Source organism: Eriocheir sinensis, chromosome 17 (assembly GCF_024679095.1).
Source record: "Eriocheir sinensis breed Jianghai 21 chromosome 17, ASM2467909v1, whole genome shotgun sequence".
Classification (NCBI taxonomy): domain Eukaryota; kingdom Metazoa; phylum Arthropoda; class Malacostraca; order Decapoda; family Varunidae; genus Eriocheir; species Eriocheir sinensis.
Genome location: NC_066525.1, coordinates 11,489,608 through 11,508,901, shown reverse-complemented (window position 1 = coordinate 11,508,901; position 19,294 = coordinate 11,489,608). Strand labels below are relative to the sequence as shown.

Genomic DNA, 19,294 nt, shown 5'->3' with positions numbered 1-19,294 from the left:
TTCCGTCAAATTCATTGTTAAACATCTAAACATGCGCAACTGTCCCTTAACACAAGAAATAATAATTGGCTATCTAATTGAACATGATCAATAGAGTATGATGTGCTTCACTCCTAAACCCAATCATCAAAAAGTAGTGAGAATGTTTTTTTTTTGTTTGTTTGTGTTTTGCGGAGGACGACTCGTAAAAACTTTTTGAGAATAACTTGTAGTATACGCGAAGGACAGCTAAAGTATGAAACAATGTAAATAAACGGTATCATAAACAGGTAACACATCTCACACACACACACACACACACACACACACACACACACACACACACACACACACACACACACACACACACACACACACACACACACACACACACACACACACACACACACACACACACACACACACACACACACACACACACACACACACACACACACACACACACACACACACACACTCTCTATCTTTATGTCGAGAATACCGCCACCATCATAGCTGCGTTTCGACGGGATGTAATAATTTGATCGTTAGAGTGAGGTCATGTCCATGAGTGTCCCTAGAGTGTCATAAATATTCTTCGGTGCTGAGGAAATCAAATATATACACAGTACTCCTTAAGCGTTACTGAAACTACTTTGTAATTTTCGACGGGAGCCTTAATTAAAAAAAATAATAACCTCAATGATTTCTCTGTATATTACTTAAAATATTTATAAAAAAAAAACTTGGGTCTGGGTAGGTGTAACTGATGAAAGAATCATGCGTAACGCGAAAAAAAAGTGAACAAAGGAAAAGAAACAGATAACATGCTCCCCGGATATTGCGTGACTCCGGATTCCTGGACAAAAGGCAATTTAGTTAGTCGTGAACGTGTTGTCTTCATCAAAGCGAAAAGGTGTGTTCCCGCGGGCCAGCTCCAAAGTGTTGAAGGGGCGGGGTAGTGATAAGGTAGGGCCGCTATGGTCCCCTCCTTTACTCCGCGTCACGCCTCAGCCATAACACGCACGCAGCCATACTCTCGGGCTCCGGCACCTGTCTCGTCACTAAGTGCTTTATGGTACGTGTACAAAGTCGCACACATCCTTGTAATTATCACTCGCAAGGAAAAAGTCACTCTGGAAAACTAAGCTTAGGTAAAAAAATATCTATAATAAAAATACTGAATGCTTACCAATATCTGTTTTGCTATCTTTTAACATGTATTTCTCAGCTGAATATTCCTGAGTAGCCTTTTTTTTATCTGGTCCATTAGTTGCTGAGAGGGTGCGTACGAACCGGAGAACATGTCCTATTGTGATCGTTATCCTGCTTTATGAAATGTGTAGCCACAGCGACAGGAGATTGATCCGAACAGCCATTGAGAGCACAAAAACTATACACAAATAAATAAACAAATAAAACCGACGATCCAGTTACGGATAGTAAGGCGAAAAGGAGTGTGTGGACTAAATATTGTCGGCAAGACCGGGGAAGTAGCTTGTTCCTGTTAGTGTGAAGCCGCGTGCTGAAGCACCTGTGCACCTCACCTTTGATCCGGCATAATTAACTTACTTCCATGCGGCGGCTTACCCCTTTGGCTTTGTCGTCGAGGCAGCCCCCGCACGGCATGACGGAGCCGACACAGTTGCACGCGTTCCTCACATTGTAAGCTCGGGTTATATTGCTGTTTGAACAAAGAATAATTTCGTATTCCTTAGTCTGCTCCACCTTTCACCTCCTCATGTATGCGAGTTAGTTTGTGAAAAGAATTCAAATGCATTTCAACGTTTCATAAAAATATTTTGCACTGACAAAGTAAGACTATTTAATTAAGCTTTGGAGATGACGAGAACCAAAATTATGAGGCTGAATCTTAAACTTTGAGACGCTGGCTTTGAGATACCAAACCGTCCACTGATGACATGGCATAGACGAGGAATTAAAACCAAAGATGAAATAATGGGGAGGTGAAAATTGAAACAGGTGAGGTATACGTAGATACATAGACAGATTACTTGACTAATAGATAAATTCAGATAAAGAGAATAGAGAGGTGAATAGGTGAATATATCGATCAGTACGATTTACTGCGTGTGACTGTTGAAAGGTGCAATGATATTGTTTGTGTTCATCACTCCTTCGCAGAGCGTGGCGTACCTCACAGCGCCCCATCAGACAAGCATACACCAGTCACCCTGTCTGCCCCATCACCCCAGTAACCCGCCCCGTCTGTCTCCTTATTACAGCGTCGGTGGGAGTTCGTGCGTAAGGCGGTGCGTCGCGTGGTGGTGTACGACCTGCCCAACGGTGCCGAGGTGGCGGTGGTGGTCTTCAACTCCAAGGATAAAGCAGCAGCACCACTCTCAACTGTAGTAAGTTAAACTTCCTTCGCAGACCAACACTACAGTACATTTCCAGTCCCAAGTGCTTCCCCCTCGTAGGCAGATCACCGCCCAGTCAACACAGCAACTCCCTGATTACAATACTCCTCCAACCTAAAACATTTAACTTTTGTATGTAAATAGTTATAGTCAACACTTGTATAGCCTTACTTTTATTAATAGTAAGTAAAGTATTTTCTTCTTACCGTCAGACCTCAAGTATCTTCCTCTATTTTGTATACAACACAATATATATCTGAAACAACATTTTTTTTCTATTAAATATAACACTTTGCCTTTCCATTACACCTCCATCAATTTTCATTTCTTCCTTGATTCTCGTTAACCAAGTTTTATAATATATATAATTATTATTTAATTCTCTGTACGATATCATGATTGCTTCCCCCTCTAATAAGCAAGGATTTATTCTTATATATAACAGAACACTTCAGCCATCTCACTTTTTTCATATGATCAACAAAACCCCTCCCTCTTAAAGAGAGAGAGAGAGAGAGAGAGAGAGAGAGAGAGAGAGAGAGAGAGAGAGAGAGAGAGAGAGAGAGAGAGAGAGAGAGAGAGAGAGAGAGAGAGAGAGAGAGAGAGAGAGAGAGAGAGAGAGAGAGAGAGAGAGAGAGAGAGAGAGAGAGAGAGAGAGAGAGAGAGAGAGAGAGAGAGAGAGAGAGAGAGTGTTAACAAATCAACACAGATGCATCAAATTATTTCTTTTTACCTTTTGCTGATCATACGAGGCGATGGAAGGGATAACACTGGGGAGGTGATCAATCAAATGAGTATGCGCCTTTGCTACTGGTCTCACGTGTCTCCTCTCTTTGTGCTAACTCCAGTTGGAATCAACGACCTCAGACCTGCGGGAGCGTGTAGGGTCGTCACTACCCAGAAACCCGTCAAAAGTGAGGGAAAGTCAAGCCTGCATCGCCTGCGGTATCAAAGGAGCCGTGAAGGTTCTGAAAGAAGGAAATGCTTCGCCGCAGGTAAGAAATGTAACTGTATACTGAAGATAAGTTTGAGTGATAGTATGTTAAAGATATGATGGAAAATTAAAACGTAAAACATAGATACAACTAAAATAGTAATAGTGTACTGTAACGGTTAAGATAGTGACAGTGTACTAATGATATGTTTGAGATGTGGTCAAGCCAAGAATGACGATAGAGATGGATGTTAAACTCTTCTTATCCTAATAATTATAAAATGGTATGAATTGCATGATATGTGTTTGTCTAGCTTTTACTTTGAAATGTCTCAACATGATGTGGAACGGATTCACCTTATTGAAGGTATAATATGAAAGAAATCATTAAAACATTTTCATTTACTTAAAAAAAATATCACCCTTATGAAAACTACGTGATAGAATTTCTTTTCTTTGTTGGCCGACTTAGAAAATGTAAATAATACAGGAAGTTAGGAGAAGAAACTGCAGGTAGATGGAGACTTGATACGTGTGTGAGTGAATAGTTTTAGTAGTTAGTAGACAGCTTCATCTCACTCGCGGGTGTCGCGTCGTTAGCAGAGAGAGAAAAGGAAGACAGATATACGCCCTGCACCAGTAAAGGAACATACTGCCTCGGGGGTTATAGGAGGGTGTATCAAACACACACACACACACACACACACACACACACACACACACATAGACATAAACACAGTCACATACACACCAAACTTACACGCATCCCCCACACACTCACACACGCACACACATGCACGCACTCGCGCAAGCACGCACGCATGCATCGTTTCAAACAAGTGACGGATGTTTGGGTAGGCCGGAACCTCACATCACACCCACACCCCCCCGGGAGGCGGGACGCAACCCCCGACTGAAACCCGGTAACCATTCACTGCTGGGAGGACAGGATACACAAATTAAAGGAGACTGCCCATTCGTCTCCTCTCCGACAGGAATCGAACCCGGGACCTCTTGGTTGAAAGCTCACCCCGCTAATCCTGCACGGGCACTGTGTGTGTGTGTGTGTGTGTGTGTGTGTGTGTGTGTGTGTGTGTGTGTGTGTGTGTGTGTGTGTGTGTGTGTGTGTGTGTTTGTGTAGGTGAGCGTCAGAGGAGCGGGAGTTGGCGGAGCAGCCCCGCACGTCGAGGCAGCGCGTGGTGGTTCCCAAGAGGCACTGCCAGGCCTGTCCGCCTAATGGTCACTAGTCGGAGGATGAACACCCAATTTGTGGCATTGCTACGTCTCTTATTATTCCCGGCTGCCAGAGCCTCCACCCCAAGTCCTTTGGCCAACCAGACGTATAGCCGCCTAAGAAGGACATGTAATAGTGCACCACGGGGTAGAGCAAGAAAATGAAAACAGAAATTACTTCGGTTTAACCGATTAAATCAACTATTCCAGAAATATCAGAATGAATCGTTAAATAGCATTTTTTTTTTCTCAACGTGTTTCCTTCATAAATGCTATTAATCAGTCTACCATAATACCCTTCACAAAATCCCTCTATCCAGGAAATAAACTATCATGAAACCAGAAAAGAAATGTGAACGTGACATTTTTCTTAAGATTCTTTACATATGCTGTTGATGACCCCCACAGGCTGCCAACATCGTGCTTGTAACAAGCGGCGGGGACGGGCGGGAGAGTCAGGTGGAGCCGGTGCGGCACCTTGTGAACAAGTACGGCCTGAGGCTGCAGCTAGTCCTTTACCCCCTGGCGGAGCGGCCCGGCCTACCCGCCCCACCGCACGCCCTCGTCCCTGTCGCCAGGGAGTCAGGGGGCCGCGTCTTCACCGTGATGGACGAGGGCGTCGGAATTGACTCCAAGGTGAGTGTGCTGAACAACTTTAAGAAAAGCGAAACTTTTTCTCCCTTAACTTAGACTCCAAAATACTATATCACTCAACTCCGATGGTACGTGGTACGAAATAAAGGTAGGAATTTAAAAGTGTATAATCCACAATGAAAAGAATCCTCCTAAATTTCGAATAAATGTCCACTAAAGCTGCAGGTGGTTGAGAGTCTGTAATACATTAGGGCGCGAGGCGCAAGCTCAATAATTTATAAAACATTAGACAGTTTTGAGAGAGAGAGAGAGAGAGAGAGAGAGAGAGAGAGAGAGAGAGAGAGAGAGAGAGAGAGAGAGAGAGAGAGAGAGAGAGAGAGAGAGAGAGAGAGAGAGAGAGAGAGAGAGAGAGAGAGAGAGAGAGAGAGAGAGAGAGAGAGAGAGAGGTCGAGAGACAGAGAAATTTATGTGAGAAGATAAGCTTGATATTTGTTCAGCAAATGAATATTGTCAGAAGGAAGCACTTGTTCATCCTAGTTGTAAAATGTTAGGTCTTACTTTATATATAATGGCCAGATCAAAAGTGACTGTCTGGCTTTACAATGGACTGTTCACATCGGAAGCAGTTTTACCACACTTTTACTGATGTCTCAGATTCCCAACTTTCTCAGTACAGGAATACTTGATATAGTGTATCGATTCTATTCGTGGCGCTAACATTGTTTTGATCTGTTGCGACTTGCACCAGGTGAGCATGCTGGTGTCCCTGATGGAGGCTCTCACCGCCGCCGTGGCTGCCGGAGGAGCCGTCACGCCCGTGCTTATCCATAGCGCCACATACCAGGGCGGCATCGCCTCGCTCAGCACCGGAACCTTCTCCCTCGACGACTCTCTTGCCGCCAATGCCCGCTTTGCTGTTTATTACTATGACCTGAACCACGTGGGCAACACTATCCACCTCACCTCGCCCTCCGGTGCCACCTTCGCCTCGGTCAACATGCAGGAGGAGGACGGTGATGTCAACATGATATTCGTCAACCTTCACAACGCTGAGGTAACCCCGCCCCCCCTTCCCACCAACCCGGATGTCCATGATTGCAGAATCTTTGGTTTAATGTTGAACGTTATGATTTGCATTATGAAATGTAATCAATCATTTATGCAACCCTCCGACAAATCTTATAATTATTTCCACATTTTCCAAACAACTTTGGAAAACATGATTCAGCAAGAAGACTGGTGTTTTATATAACTGTGATATCTTCGTACAGTGTAGAATTATATGTAAAAGAAAACAGCAGTGTTAACATGATGCAAAGTTCTAAGACGTGTCGCTGGTGTCATTACAGCGGGGCGTGTGGCGCTACAAGGTGGAGAACCGCGCCGACTCCCACCAGGCGCTGCACATCCAGGTGACGTCACTGCCCAGTGCCAGCAGCGACGTGCTGGTGAGAGTGTGGACCAATCAGGACTCCCAGACCATTATCGACCTCGACGACCACCGACCCATCATCATTTATGGAGAAGTTAAGGTAAGGAATCCTATGATAGTCGTTCCATTTTATATTTATCAAAATGACACTCCCATTAACTCTGCGTCCTTGGAGCCTGGCTTATGGGGCTCAGCTAAGCTTAGCAAGCCCTACATATCACTCAACCAAGGCTGATACGTCAATCCTGCTGTAAGGAGAGAGAGAGAGAGAGAGAGAGAGAGAGAGAGAGAGAGAGAGAGAGAGAGAGAGAGAGTTTGCGAGCTTCATGTGTTCGGCTAAAGATTGAGAAAAATGTCTCCCTGGCCTTCAGCTTGCCGGCGCGGCGGTGATGGACGCTGCTGTGATGGCGAAGCTGCAGCGCCTCGGCACCAACGCGACGGGCGGCACCTACCCGGAGATCCACGTGCCACTGCTGGACCTGGGCACCGGCGGTGAGTACCTCCTCGTCCTGAGCGTCCCCCCACTACCACAGCCATAATTAGACTGTACCCTTTACTTTCTCGTCAACGCCATTTTTCTAAATTGATATTCTTTCTCTCTATTCACTGCTAGTAAACCTTATATCTCCGCTTTAGCCTTCAACAACTCTCTGACTAAATGTTTTTTTTTCAAGTTTTCCACGGACTTCTCTTTCCTCTGCTCCATATCTTCAGCGACTAATATGACTGACATTTTTTTAATAATCTTTTTTTTGTGTGCCCGTAATCTTTCCTTGATGTTATGGCTTCTATAAACATGACATTTTTTTTCGGTCACGACACTGAAATCCAGACTCCATAGCGATAAAGGAAAACCTTTTCTTGAACAGGATTTGTGCTATTCGCTAAAAGCTTCTAGTCATTGTGTACAATACGTCACTTAACAATAGAAAAATAAAAAGTCGTTAACATTTCCACCAAAAGAAAATAACTTACTCGTGTGCCATGCTATTCACTAGTCTTGCGGAAAAAAACATTGTTGTGGCTTTGTTGTCCTGGATGGAATACCGGCGAGTAATATTTTTCAGCTTATGAGAGGACTTCAGTATTATTTATGATTAGAATACTGACGTATAGCTTCGCTTACTTCTAGTTGTTCCTCTTCTCTATTCGAAAAACTCGAAAAAATATCCAAGGCCTGACTTGCCCTTTACGCGTCGAGGGCTCTCCCATTGTGCTTCCGAAGGGTACATTGTATAGCGCTCTGGCCGTATCTTGTACCTGCAGGGACATGCTACTACTACTACTACTACTACTACTACTACTATTACTACTACTACTTCTACTACTACTACTTCAAATAATGATACTAATAGTACAAATAATAATGATAATAAAAATAAAAATAATGATAATGATAATGATAATGATAATAATAATGAAATTAGTAATAATAATAATAATAACAATAATGATGATAATGATAATAATAATAAAAATAATAATAGTAATAATAATAATAATAATAATAATAATAATAATAATAATAATAATAATAATAATAATAATAATAATAATAATAATAATAATAATAATAATAATAATAATAATAATAATAACAATAATAATAATAATAATAATAATAATAATAATAATAATAATAATAATAATAATAATAATAATAATAAAAATACTACTACTACTACTACTACTACTACTACTACTAATAATAATAATAATAATAATAATAATAATAATAATAATAATAATAATAATAATAAATTAATAATAATAAAAATAGTAATAATGGATATATATTAAATTTGGATTTGATACAGGTCTTGAAGTACCTAAATATAAATCACCAAGTTTTTTGCACTTCAGACTAACCCCAAAACCATAGGCAACGGTCAAACAATTCAGGCGAGGCGATGCAGTACACACATCCGAATAGTCATCCGCCACTGAGACAACCTTCCTGCAGAAGTACTTTATGCAAAAACGATCAACTTTTAGAATCATATTGATCTTCATTGTAGCGTGATTGGTGAATTGAACATATATACAACAATAGATTTATTATCTTCCTCATGTCACTGAAAATGCGAACGAGTTGATTAAATCGCTAAGGGTGCGGCCACACTGCATGCGGTTTGCTGGGAGGGTAGAGGGTAGCGGGATGCCTAGCGGGTCAGAGGCAAGAACAAACACATGTTATCTAATACGAGTGGCCATACAGGACGCGGGTACCGGGCTCCCTCCAAGCTTATCCGCTACCCGCGTCCTGTATGGCCACTCATATTAGATAACATGTGTCTGTTCTTGCCTCTGACCCGCTAGGCATCCCGCTAACCTCTACCCTCCCAGCAAACCGCGTACAGTGTGGCCGCACCCTTAAGGAAACAGACTTGTAAGAAGCCCACAGGCCTTCTGTTACTTGCTCCTCCATGTTTCCATGTTTCCATGTCTCATATAATTTAATCATCAAGATGAACGATATAATAATTATCTTAACTCATTTCCGTTTACATAACATCCATTTCTTCCATCTCATCTTTTCACCCGCCACACTTTCCTTTTGGTGCACTTCCTCTTTTCACTCGCCCCACTACTAGGCTCGAGATCAGATGGCGACGCCCTCTCCACTCTGCTCTTACTCGTCCCCAGCGCCACACTTCCACCTGCATATGTATGTTGTTTTCACCTCTCCATTCTCCATTCTCCTACTCTCAGGTTTTCGTTTTTATCACATGCTTTGCAAAATAAAGCCCCCTTTTCTCGATAGTTTCGTATGTATGATGTCTAGGATTTTTTTTTTCTGTGTTGGAAGATGAATAACTAAACAGTGTATCACATACAGAGGAAAAGGAGAACTATAATTCCACCTGGCACTTTCTTTTTTCATTACCTGAGGGAATGAAAATTCGAAGACCTTTGTCAGAAAACGTCAAGAGAAGAAAAGATACGTATGATTTAGAAGTGGCGAGGGGGAGACTGAGAAAGGGAAGGGAATGAAAGGACCCCGCTCGGAGCTTGACGGGAGAGGCGGAGCAACAGTAGAGAGTGTCCCCAAGGAGACAGATGGAGGAGGACTAATCGACATGTCCGTTGATCCCTGTCTTAGAGACGCCGTGCGGCCCTACAGCAGGAGAGAACGTGTCAGTCTTCGTCACAGTGGCCAAGTGTTAGGAAGAGGGAGCAAGAAGTGTGGAGAACACACACACACACACACACACACACACACCGTTATCGGTCTGTATCATTCCGCGATATGACATAGGCCTCTCCGGAGTGGTTCCACCCGCTTATGCCATGTGCTTCTATTCACAAATAATGACGTAAATGTTTCGTAATCATATTTCATCATCATTATCTGAGCGGTCCCTCCTTTCGATCTGCTATATAAGTTATGTATTTTTTTTTTCCCCTTACGCATGTGTTCTCACCATTGCCATTTTTTTTTATATATGCATCGCCTTTATTATGTCATCTGCTTTTGTGTATTTTCTTCATCATTTGCAGTTTTTCTCATCCATTATCGTGGTTCCCAACTTCGCTCTCTCGCTTTCTGGGAACCTATCATAATATTTTGCCGGGAATTTTGTCGCTGTTCATGTTTCTGATCCGTATGTTATGTCGGAGAGAACCCACTGATTAAGAACTCATCGCAGTGTTTGAAAGCCACTCAGTATATTAGTATTTTTTTCCTAAAGACATTGCAACCTTGATTTATACTTTTTTTTACGGTAAACATACTTGTTGCCTCTAGAGCTTCCTCGTGTTTGTCTATATTTCGATTTGAGCATAATTGTCGAGTTTCCCGTTTAGTTATATTATCGTATGTTGCAGATTGCCACTAGTCTTACTAGGAAAAAAAGTAATCTGCATTATTATGCGCTCGTTTGTTACACAAGTTATTAACACAATCCCGAACTGATTGTGGTCAGCGTGAGGGTCTGGTGAACCCGAGGACCTAAGCTCGAGTCCGATGCACGCTGACAGTTCTCAACCATTACCGAGTGGCGGCAGATTACTCACATTCTGTCCGGATCTTCAATCAGCCCTAACTTCAGCGACTTCGTTCAAGTGGAGCACCGGGGGACAGCATGCGCCAAGCAAGATTCTTGTATCACGGCAGCCACTATAAATAAAATAAAATTGTAGACAAAAGTCTGCAAGCGCTACAGGCAGCACATACAATAAATCACTTCTTTACATTATTTTCATTCTTCACATATTGATAAAACTGGATAAATGTTTAGGCACGTAATAAGGAAGGGCACTGGCACATCTAGCGGCAAAGTCCCGTGACGACGCTTCCCTGGTGCTACGGCGTGGAGGGCTCAGCGCACATCTTGTATCGGGAGTCTGGCATCAAAAGAGCTTGTCACGGATACATACAAATTGGTTCCGATCACCGGGTTGAGTGTCCTTATCCACCAACGGATCGTTATATTTTTCTCTCGTACTCTATAACGAGAGGCTTACACACACACACACACACACACACACACACACATACACACACACACACACACACACACACCTCAGTCTCCATATAATCTGTCTAATCCAGCGAACATTTGCATCACTACACACGTGCACTGCCCGCCTCTTGGCGCGTCTCTCTCACCCCATTATTCCTTTCCTCCTCCTCCCTTCGTTTGACGCCCACCACCACCACCGTGCACCGACAGACCAACAGCCCCGGCCGGCCTGCAAATGGGGTGGCTAGGCGTGTAGTTTCCTTTATTCTCATTTTTCATTTGATTTGCAACTGGACAAAAGAACACGTTAATGAAATTAGCGTGTGATTCTTTGATGTTCCAAGTTTTTACTGTGTGACCTTTTTTGCCTTTTTATTTTCAGAAGAAGAGCTGTCCCCATACACACACACACACACACACACACACACACACACACACACACACACACACACACACACACACACACACACACACACACACACACACACACACACATATATATATATATATCCATATATATATATATATATATATATATATATATATATATATATATATATATATATATATATATATATATATATATATATATATATATATATATATATATATATATATATATATATATATATATATTGCGAGATAGATAGATAGATAGATATAGATAGATATATATAGATATAGATATAGATAGATAGATAGATAGATAGATAGATTATGCCGATGCTCAACAGGAGCGACCAGTAGTAGGGGTAAAGGAATAAAAGTAGTAGGAGGCAGATGATGGGGAAGGAGAAGATCGAGCAGGAGGAAGATCAGGCAATAGAGAGCTTGTTGCCTTTGACAAGGCTACCTGCTTTAGCGATTTGGGCTTTCAAACAATCGGCGACTACTGGCAAAGCTGTACGAAACTTGAAAAAGAGCTGATTTATAACAAAATGGCTCTGAATTGTTTTGTTTGTTTCTTTCGTCCACTTTATGGCACCGGTAGACTTTCTTGGTGAGCCTGGTGGTCATCCCTAGCCCGGTTTGGCGCAAGAAAGTATTTTATTAGTGGCACAATCTTACTTTTTTTTTTTTTTTTTTTTTTTTACATTGCGGCCTATTGCGCCGGTGGGCTTCTTCCCGTGGATCCTGATGGTCAGTCCAAGGCTTCTTTCCGGTGGGTCCTGATGGTCGGCCCAGCCCGTTCTGGCGCAGGCGAGTGTTTATAGTGGCGCCATCTTGCATTGGCTCATGCTGCCCTCCCAGAGCTCATCTTTGATCCTAGAATCTAGAGTCCGGGTTGATAGGTGGTCTTCTGGACAGCATGTGGGTAGTTTTAAGCCACTCGGCTCATGTAGCCCCCAGAACTCATTTCTGATTCACTTTAGAAAGTTTATCTTAAACCTGGGTTGATAGATAGTCTTCAGAACAGCCTCTGGGTAGTCTTAAGCCACTCGGCAATCACTGAAACTAGTCAGCTTCTTGCGGCAGGCGGGACTCCAACCCGGGTCCCCCAGGACGCAGCGCCAACGCCTCCTGCTCGAAGTCAGCATGCATCTCGCTGGAGGTTATACGAAGTCTATCGATAAGTGTTCGAAGTGGATGGGAACGAGCACGAAGCGTCCCTAATTCCCGAACTTCGAAAATATACGATCATTTTCAGAACACGAAGATGCGCGGGGCGAGGTCGATCGTACTCGAACTCGAACTCATACGAAAGACCAAGAACCAATTATTATTTACCACGAATTACCCTTCAAATCATCTAAAAGTGGCTGCAACGAGTTGGTCGATAAATGGGTACCTAGGGAAACCTGAAGAAGGTAAACTGGCAATCCCGGACTTCACATTGGCAGTGTCCCGGGATAATGGGTTCTTACTCACCACAGGTTCAACGGGCCAACGTATGGAGATGAGCACCGCAGCCACGCGCAGCTATAGCGTATGAACCCAACTTTACCGGGGTATAATTTTTTTCTCTATTTGGATCTTCTTCCACTCTTCTCTTGTTTGGAAAAGTGTTATTGCCGACGTTATTCCGTTAGTTTTATATTTCCTTGACCGCCTTCTCTGGTGTAAATATTAAATCGTTATAAAACATTCTCTCTCTCTCTCTCTCTCTCTCTCTCTCTCTCAAAAACAAAGAGAGAGAGAGAGAGAGAGAGAGAGAGAGAGAGAGAGAGAGAGAGAGAGAGAGAGAGAGAGAGAGAGAGAATTGACGTATCTACGTATTTAAAGTATCAAGCCTTTCTCGGCCTACGCGGAAACATCACTGATTCAATGTGGCGACTTGGGAACAAAAGGCATTAATGGAAGTGTCAGTCTACAATTTCTAAACTTTACTCCTTTTGATGGGTGTCAGTATGTAGAGGGCTCATTCCCCCATCTCCGGAGTTCCAGCAATTGAGAAGGACATCTGTATTCTTGTACTATGACAATAAAACTACATCCAAAGGCCATGTCAATATCACTCCCACGGATAATATGTGTCGCCTACGATACTAAAGGCCAATATGGCGTCAATAAAAGTACTGTTAGCTTTAAAATTCAGGAGCGAAATCAATATTGGAAAACACGGAGCTCTTGGGCACAGCGGAAACTGTTTTAATTAATTCATGCTACGAACAATGTTAACACCTTCCCACAATTATAAGAGATTCATACCTCAATAAAGTTATTTTATTAGTAATTCTTTGGGGCCTACTTATGAGGAGGAGTGCGTTATCTTATGAGTTCTCAGTATCCTGTCGGAAAGGGAGGACGCACCGCTGAAGGGAAGAAGAGTCTAATATACTGAAATAAATCCGTGAGCGTTGCAAACGGAAGGCTGTCAATGGCTTAGGATGTTATCAGCTTTGGGAAAATGGACAATCAACATGGGTTCCTCATTCTCTGAAAACTTCGCTGATCATAGCACTGTAACGCTTCTTTGGCCGTATTTTAGACATTGTTTTACTATACACCAGATTCTGAAATTGCTATTAGGTAAATAGTACACGCAATGGACGTATGGAATTGGGGATGATGACAAACAATTAAGAGTTCTCCAACACTTACAGGCACTCACGCACAGACGCACACGGCCCCCCTCCCCCACTCTCTCTCTCTCTCTCTCTCTCTCTCTCTCTCTCTCTCTCTCTCTCTCTCTCTCTCTCTCTCTCTCTCTCTCTCTCTCTCTCTCTCTCTCTCTCTCTCTCTCTCTCTCACACACACACACACACACGCAACGATACTATTAAATGGAAATTCAGTCAGAATTAGCAACCCACTTCGAAAGGGGCGCTGATGATGAGCCTGCGTGATATATTAAGAGATTATCTTGTAATTAGATAAATTTTTGCATTACTACGAGTCTAATGCACTTGATCAGTGAATTAATTGAGTACATTGGACAATACCCCCCATGATAATCTATAAAATCACATTATCTATGTACGTCTCTCTATTCCTTTGTCTGTCTGTCACTTTGTATGTCTGTGTGTCTGTCTGATTGTCAGAGAGAGAGAGTGTGTGTGTGTGTGTGTGTGTGTGTGTGTGTGTGTGTGTGTGTGTGCGCGTGCGTGCGTGTGTGTGTGTGTGTGTGTGTGTGTGTGTGTGTGTGTGTGTGTGTGTGTGTGTCGAAATTCCATGGACTGTGAAGAATGAACTGTAATTGTACGCATCAGGATGTCGTCAAAATGATGCTCCCGCATTGCCGGAGCATCAGGAATCAGTTAAAAAAAATCGCCGTGCTGCTTCCCCATACCGAGACCATTACCCTCGTCACAGGCTTTGCTGCTTCAGTACAAATGTGAGTGCCGCTATTCGTGTCGGTCAACAACCTCACTTAAGCTGCTCGTCGTTATACTACACTGGCTGATAAAATTAAATAACAAATAATAATAATACCTACATATACATTTTAGATACTCAAAAAAAAAATGCAAGAAATCACTGAAAGAATCTTCCTGATTTTTTTTCTCGTTATTAAGTATAAATGTTCATTTGTTCACATAATTATATATCAAATGTACATCAAACACGTGCGGACTACCATCATCTTTACATAATCTGTGAAACCCTTTGTGTTAGCATATGCCCAAGAATTGTAATGGTAACAAAAGATCTGCTCGCGGATATCCAGACTGTGCACCTATTGCCTAACACAGCGTGCTCGGTTTCATGCTAATATTTTCAATGATGCAAACACCTATTCCCTACCCTTCAACAACACTCAACTGTCACCTTCTTCAACATTAAACATCCTCGGTCTATCTATCCTTAACTCAAAATCTTAACTGGAAACTACACATCTCTCACTAAATCAGCTTCCTCAAGGTTGGGCGTTTTGTATCGTTTCCGCCAGTTCTTCTCCCCCGCACAGTTGCTATCCATATACAGGGGCCTTGTCCCCCCTCGTATGGAGTATGCATCTCACGTGTGGGGGGGCTCCACTCACTCAGCTCTCTTGGACAGAGTGGAGTCTAAGGCTCTTCGTCTCATCAGCTCTCCTCCTCTTACTGATAGTCCTCTACCTTTTAAATTCTACCGCCATATTGCCTCTCCTTCTATCTTTTATTGATATTTTCACGCTGACTGCTCTTCTGATCTTGCTAACTGCATGCCTCCCCCCCTCGCCGCACACGACTTTCTACTCAAACTCATCCCTTTACTGTCCAAATATCTTACGCACGAGTTGACCAGCATCTTCACTCTTTCATCCCTTACGCAGGTAAACTCTTGAACAATCTTCCTTCATCTGTATTTCGTCCTGCCTACGACTTGAACTCTTTCAAGAGGAGGGTATCAGGACACTTCTCTTTCCGAGGTTGACCTCCCTTTTGGCCACTCTTTTGAGCGCTTTTTGTGGGAGCATCGAATAGCGGGCTTTTTTCATTATTATTTCCTTTGTTTTGCCCTTGAGCTGCTTCCTCTCCTGTAAAAAATAATATATATATATATATATATATATATATATATATATATATATATATATATATATATATATATATATATATATATATATATATATATATATATATATATATATATATATAAACCACGAGCAAAAACTACAAAATTAATCACGAGTTGTGGAAACAGCAACCCTAAAACACATTTTTAACACCTAAAAAAATGTAAAAGCCCCCTTCACTAGACTCCTATTATTTGCTCTTCTACTTCCATCGAAAAACTTCTCTTTCATTAAGTATGTGTTACAAGGTTATTTTTCTAGCAGACGGATAAACATTTTCCTCAGTTTTCTTCCATCTTTAATATGTTATTTTTTTCCTATTTTCAGACACCTGCTCGTCATAGGCATTACTTTTTACATTTTACAGAATTCAAAAATATTGTCTCTTTAACTTCAACCCTTGAGAATAGTTTCCTGTCAACATTAGTTCTTTCTTTAAATGGAACACTCTCTCTCTCTCTCTCTCTCTCTCTCTCTCTCTCTCTCTCTCTCTCTCTCTCTCTCTCTCTCTCTCTCTCTCTCTCTCTCTCTCTCTCTCTCTCTCTCTCTCTCTCTCTCTCTCTCTCTCTCTCTCTCTCTCTCTCTCTCTCTCTCTCTCCAACACCTTATTATATTTTAATTATTTTTCAAATGAGTTCTCCGTCTTTCTTTTACATTTATATCCTGATTTTGCCTCGATATCGCCTTTCACTTTTGCACTTTCCTCTTCTTGTTTCTCCACCTTCATCCCTCTGCTACGCATGTCTTCTGCTTTACGCTGATGTGATTCCTTTTCCCATTCTTTCCACTTTTCTATCTCTGTTGTGCACCTCTGTCACCCCTTCACTTCTGCACTTCTTTTTTTCTATCTTCTCCACCCTTGCCTTCGTTTTGCTTCCACGTCTTTGCTACTTCCTTTCTATTTTACTCCTACTGCTTCCCCATTTCCTCCATTCCTTCCTCTCCAGGGTGCTCATCCCCCTCCCATCCCCAAGTGTCTGGTGGCTCCCTCGCGGCCACTGGCTCCTGATCCCTCTGCCTCGGGTCCCAAGTCGCCTTAATACTGGATAATGACCGCTGCATTGCTTCACAAAGAGACAGTCAGAGCGAGGGAGGCGGGCTGAAGGAGAGAGTGAAGGAGAGCGAAGGAGACCGTGATGGAGGTCGAGGGCGAAGGAGGCTACGAGTTTTGCGGCTAAAGAGGACCTTGGGAAAGGATAACGAGAAGGATGTAGGAAGGATGGAGAAAGTAAAAAGAGAACGAAGAAATAAGAGAAGTCGTGGGAGAAGGATCAGGGAGACGTGATGGAGGATGAGGCTGAAAGAGACTGGCTGGCTGGTTTGTTAGTACAACGAGACCTTCAGGAAGGAAAATGGAGGGAGGAAGCAGGTAAGTGGAGGGAGAGGGTAGGCAAGACAGAGAGGGTGGCATGAGAGAGGGAAGGGGAGAGCCACAGATGTAGTAGCTCGAAGAACAAAAAAAATAATGTAATAAAAAATGCAAGAAAGGCAACAAAAGGCCTCCAAAGGGATAATTATGTGAATATGTGGAATGAGAAAGAAATAAAGCGGCACGTGGGAGAGCTAAAATGCGAAAGTTAAAATGTACAATGTATAAAAAACAATTCTAGGAAAGACGTGAAAGAAATAAAGAGAATAACAAAGAAGCAGCGGCGGGCCCCGGGAAGGGAGAGTCTGCCACGTAATTAATGAGAAGCCGGGAAAGAATTTTACGTCTCTATAATGCATCCCCCCTGCCGCTCCCTCCCCAACACTTCATTATTAATTAATTAATCCTCTCTCTTGTTGTCCGGATTACCTCAGGCTTCTCTACTTATCCACTGGCGGTGCGTACTCCACCTTTACTGTGACCATACTTCAATGACTTAGGCCGCCCAAATATATATATATATATATATATATATATATATATATATATATATATATATATATATATATATATATATATATATATATATATATATATATATATATATATAAATGAATACGTGTGTGTGTGTGTGTGTGTGTGTGTGTGTTCTTTTTTATATTTTGTTGAATATTGAGGCGGAATAAGGAAAAATCAAAGTAAAAGTGACATAACAAGTCGACTGACCTTGTTGATATATATCAGAGACAGCAATGTCGCGGTATTGTAAATATACATCAAAATTCTTGCTATTTTGTATTAGATCTGACGTCAAATTTTAAAAATTACTCAAATTTTCATGTGTATCGCCATATTATAACATTTTTATGCCCGGTAAAACTAATCCGAATATAACATAAACGCCGAGGCATTGGGATATGCTTCACCCTGACGGCGAAGTGCATCATGTCTTACAGAACTTCACGAGGGTGACTCCAGACTTTAGCACTGTCGAAGAGACCGTGTCGTTGGGCTTAGTCAGACCTTAAACCTTCAATATAAAAGTTGATGTTCAAATTTCCATTTATGGTTTACGAAGGGGATGTCAAATTGAATCATAATTAATCTTACGAACTATTATAGTGTTGAAATGGGTGTGATACGACACTGAAGATCTTTAGACCAAGGTATCTGGAACTTTCCTCTTCCCCCATCCAGAGCACACGGCTACAGGCTAATGGCGGGTGCTGGAGTCCTCGCTGTTGGTGGATAACTCGCTTCCGCTCCGTCGGTGACGCAGGGCGTGATCGTTCATAACCCACACGCTGGTCTAGGCAGGTGACTTCAGGGGCCTTACCCTGGGGGCTAAGCCAATGGAATCCCTGTTGTATTTACGCCAATATCAGGTCCTCCTCGGAGTATGAACCCGTTTGGCCGCGAGGTCCAAGAAAATTGGATCGTGGTGGGAGGGCTGGAAGTGGTATTGGAACACCTGCTCGCGTCTGATGGCCCACTCGCGCGCTTTTATATTTCTGGTCTGTCTTTACATAACTCTTGGCTTAGAGGGAAACACACACCATCAAATACTGATACTCTTAAAAAAAGAATAGATGAAAAATGGTATATCTATTTGTGATTTCCTTCAATGCTTCCAGACAACCCCAAAACTATTCCAATTCATAGATAAAATCCGATATATAGTCAGTATCCCCAAAGCATCTAACAGTCGAGAAGAAAAAACCACGCACTGATATTTAAGAACAAAAATCTCCACATATCCTTTGTCAGCCACGAGTGTAGGTTGACGAAACAGTCACCGTTGTAGAATAAAGGACACCAGTGTAAAGGCTAATGCCCTTGACCCTGGGTTTCCATTACAGAGAGAAACCAATGTTTCGTGCTGCTCTGCCATTCAGTATTATTGCCATGAGAAAGATATGGGAATAGAGAAAAAGGAACACGAGACACGCGCAATGAGACCGCATCCA

At 42.3% G+C, this 19,294-nt stretch overlaps 1 protein-coding gene across 2 annotated transcripts in view; it reads left to right on the top strand.

The window, feature by feature from the left end:
* The window catches only part of LOC126999950 (calcium-activated chloride channel regulator 2-like), a 154,937-nt gene that overhangs the window by 123,784 nt on the left and 11,859 nt on the right, over window positions 1-19,294 (top strand). For both annotated transcript variants that reach the window (XM_050863135.1, XM_050863137.1), the window contains 6 exons: window positions 2,226-2,351; window positions 3,209-3,355; window positions 4,936-5,163; window positions 5,870-6,175; window positions 6,471-6,653; window positions 6,925-7,045. In XM_050863135.1, the coding sequence (XP_050719092.1) occupies window positions 2,226-2,351; window positions 3,209-3,355; window positions 4,936-5,163; window positions 5,870-6,175; window positions 6,471-6,653; window positions 6,925-7,045 (1,111 nt within the window). The remainder of the gene's footprint in view (window positions 1-2,225; window positions 2,352-3,208; window positions 3,356-4,935; window positions 5,164-5,869; window positions 6,176-6,470; window positions 6,654-6,924; window positions 7,046-19,294) is intronic.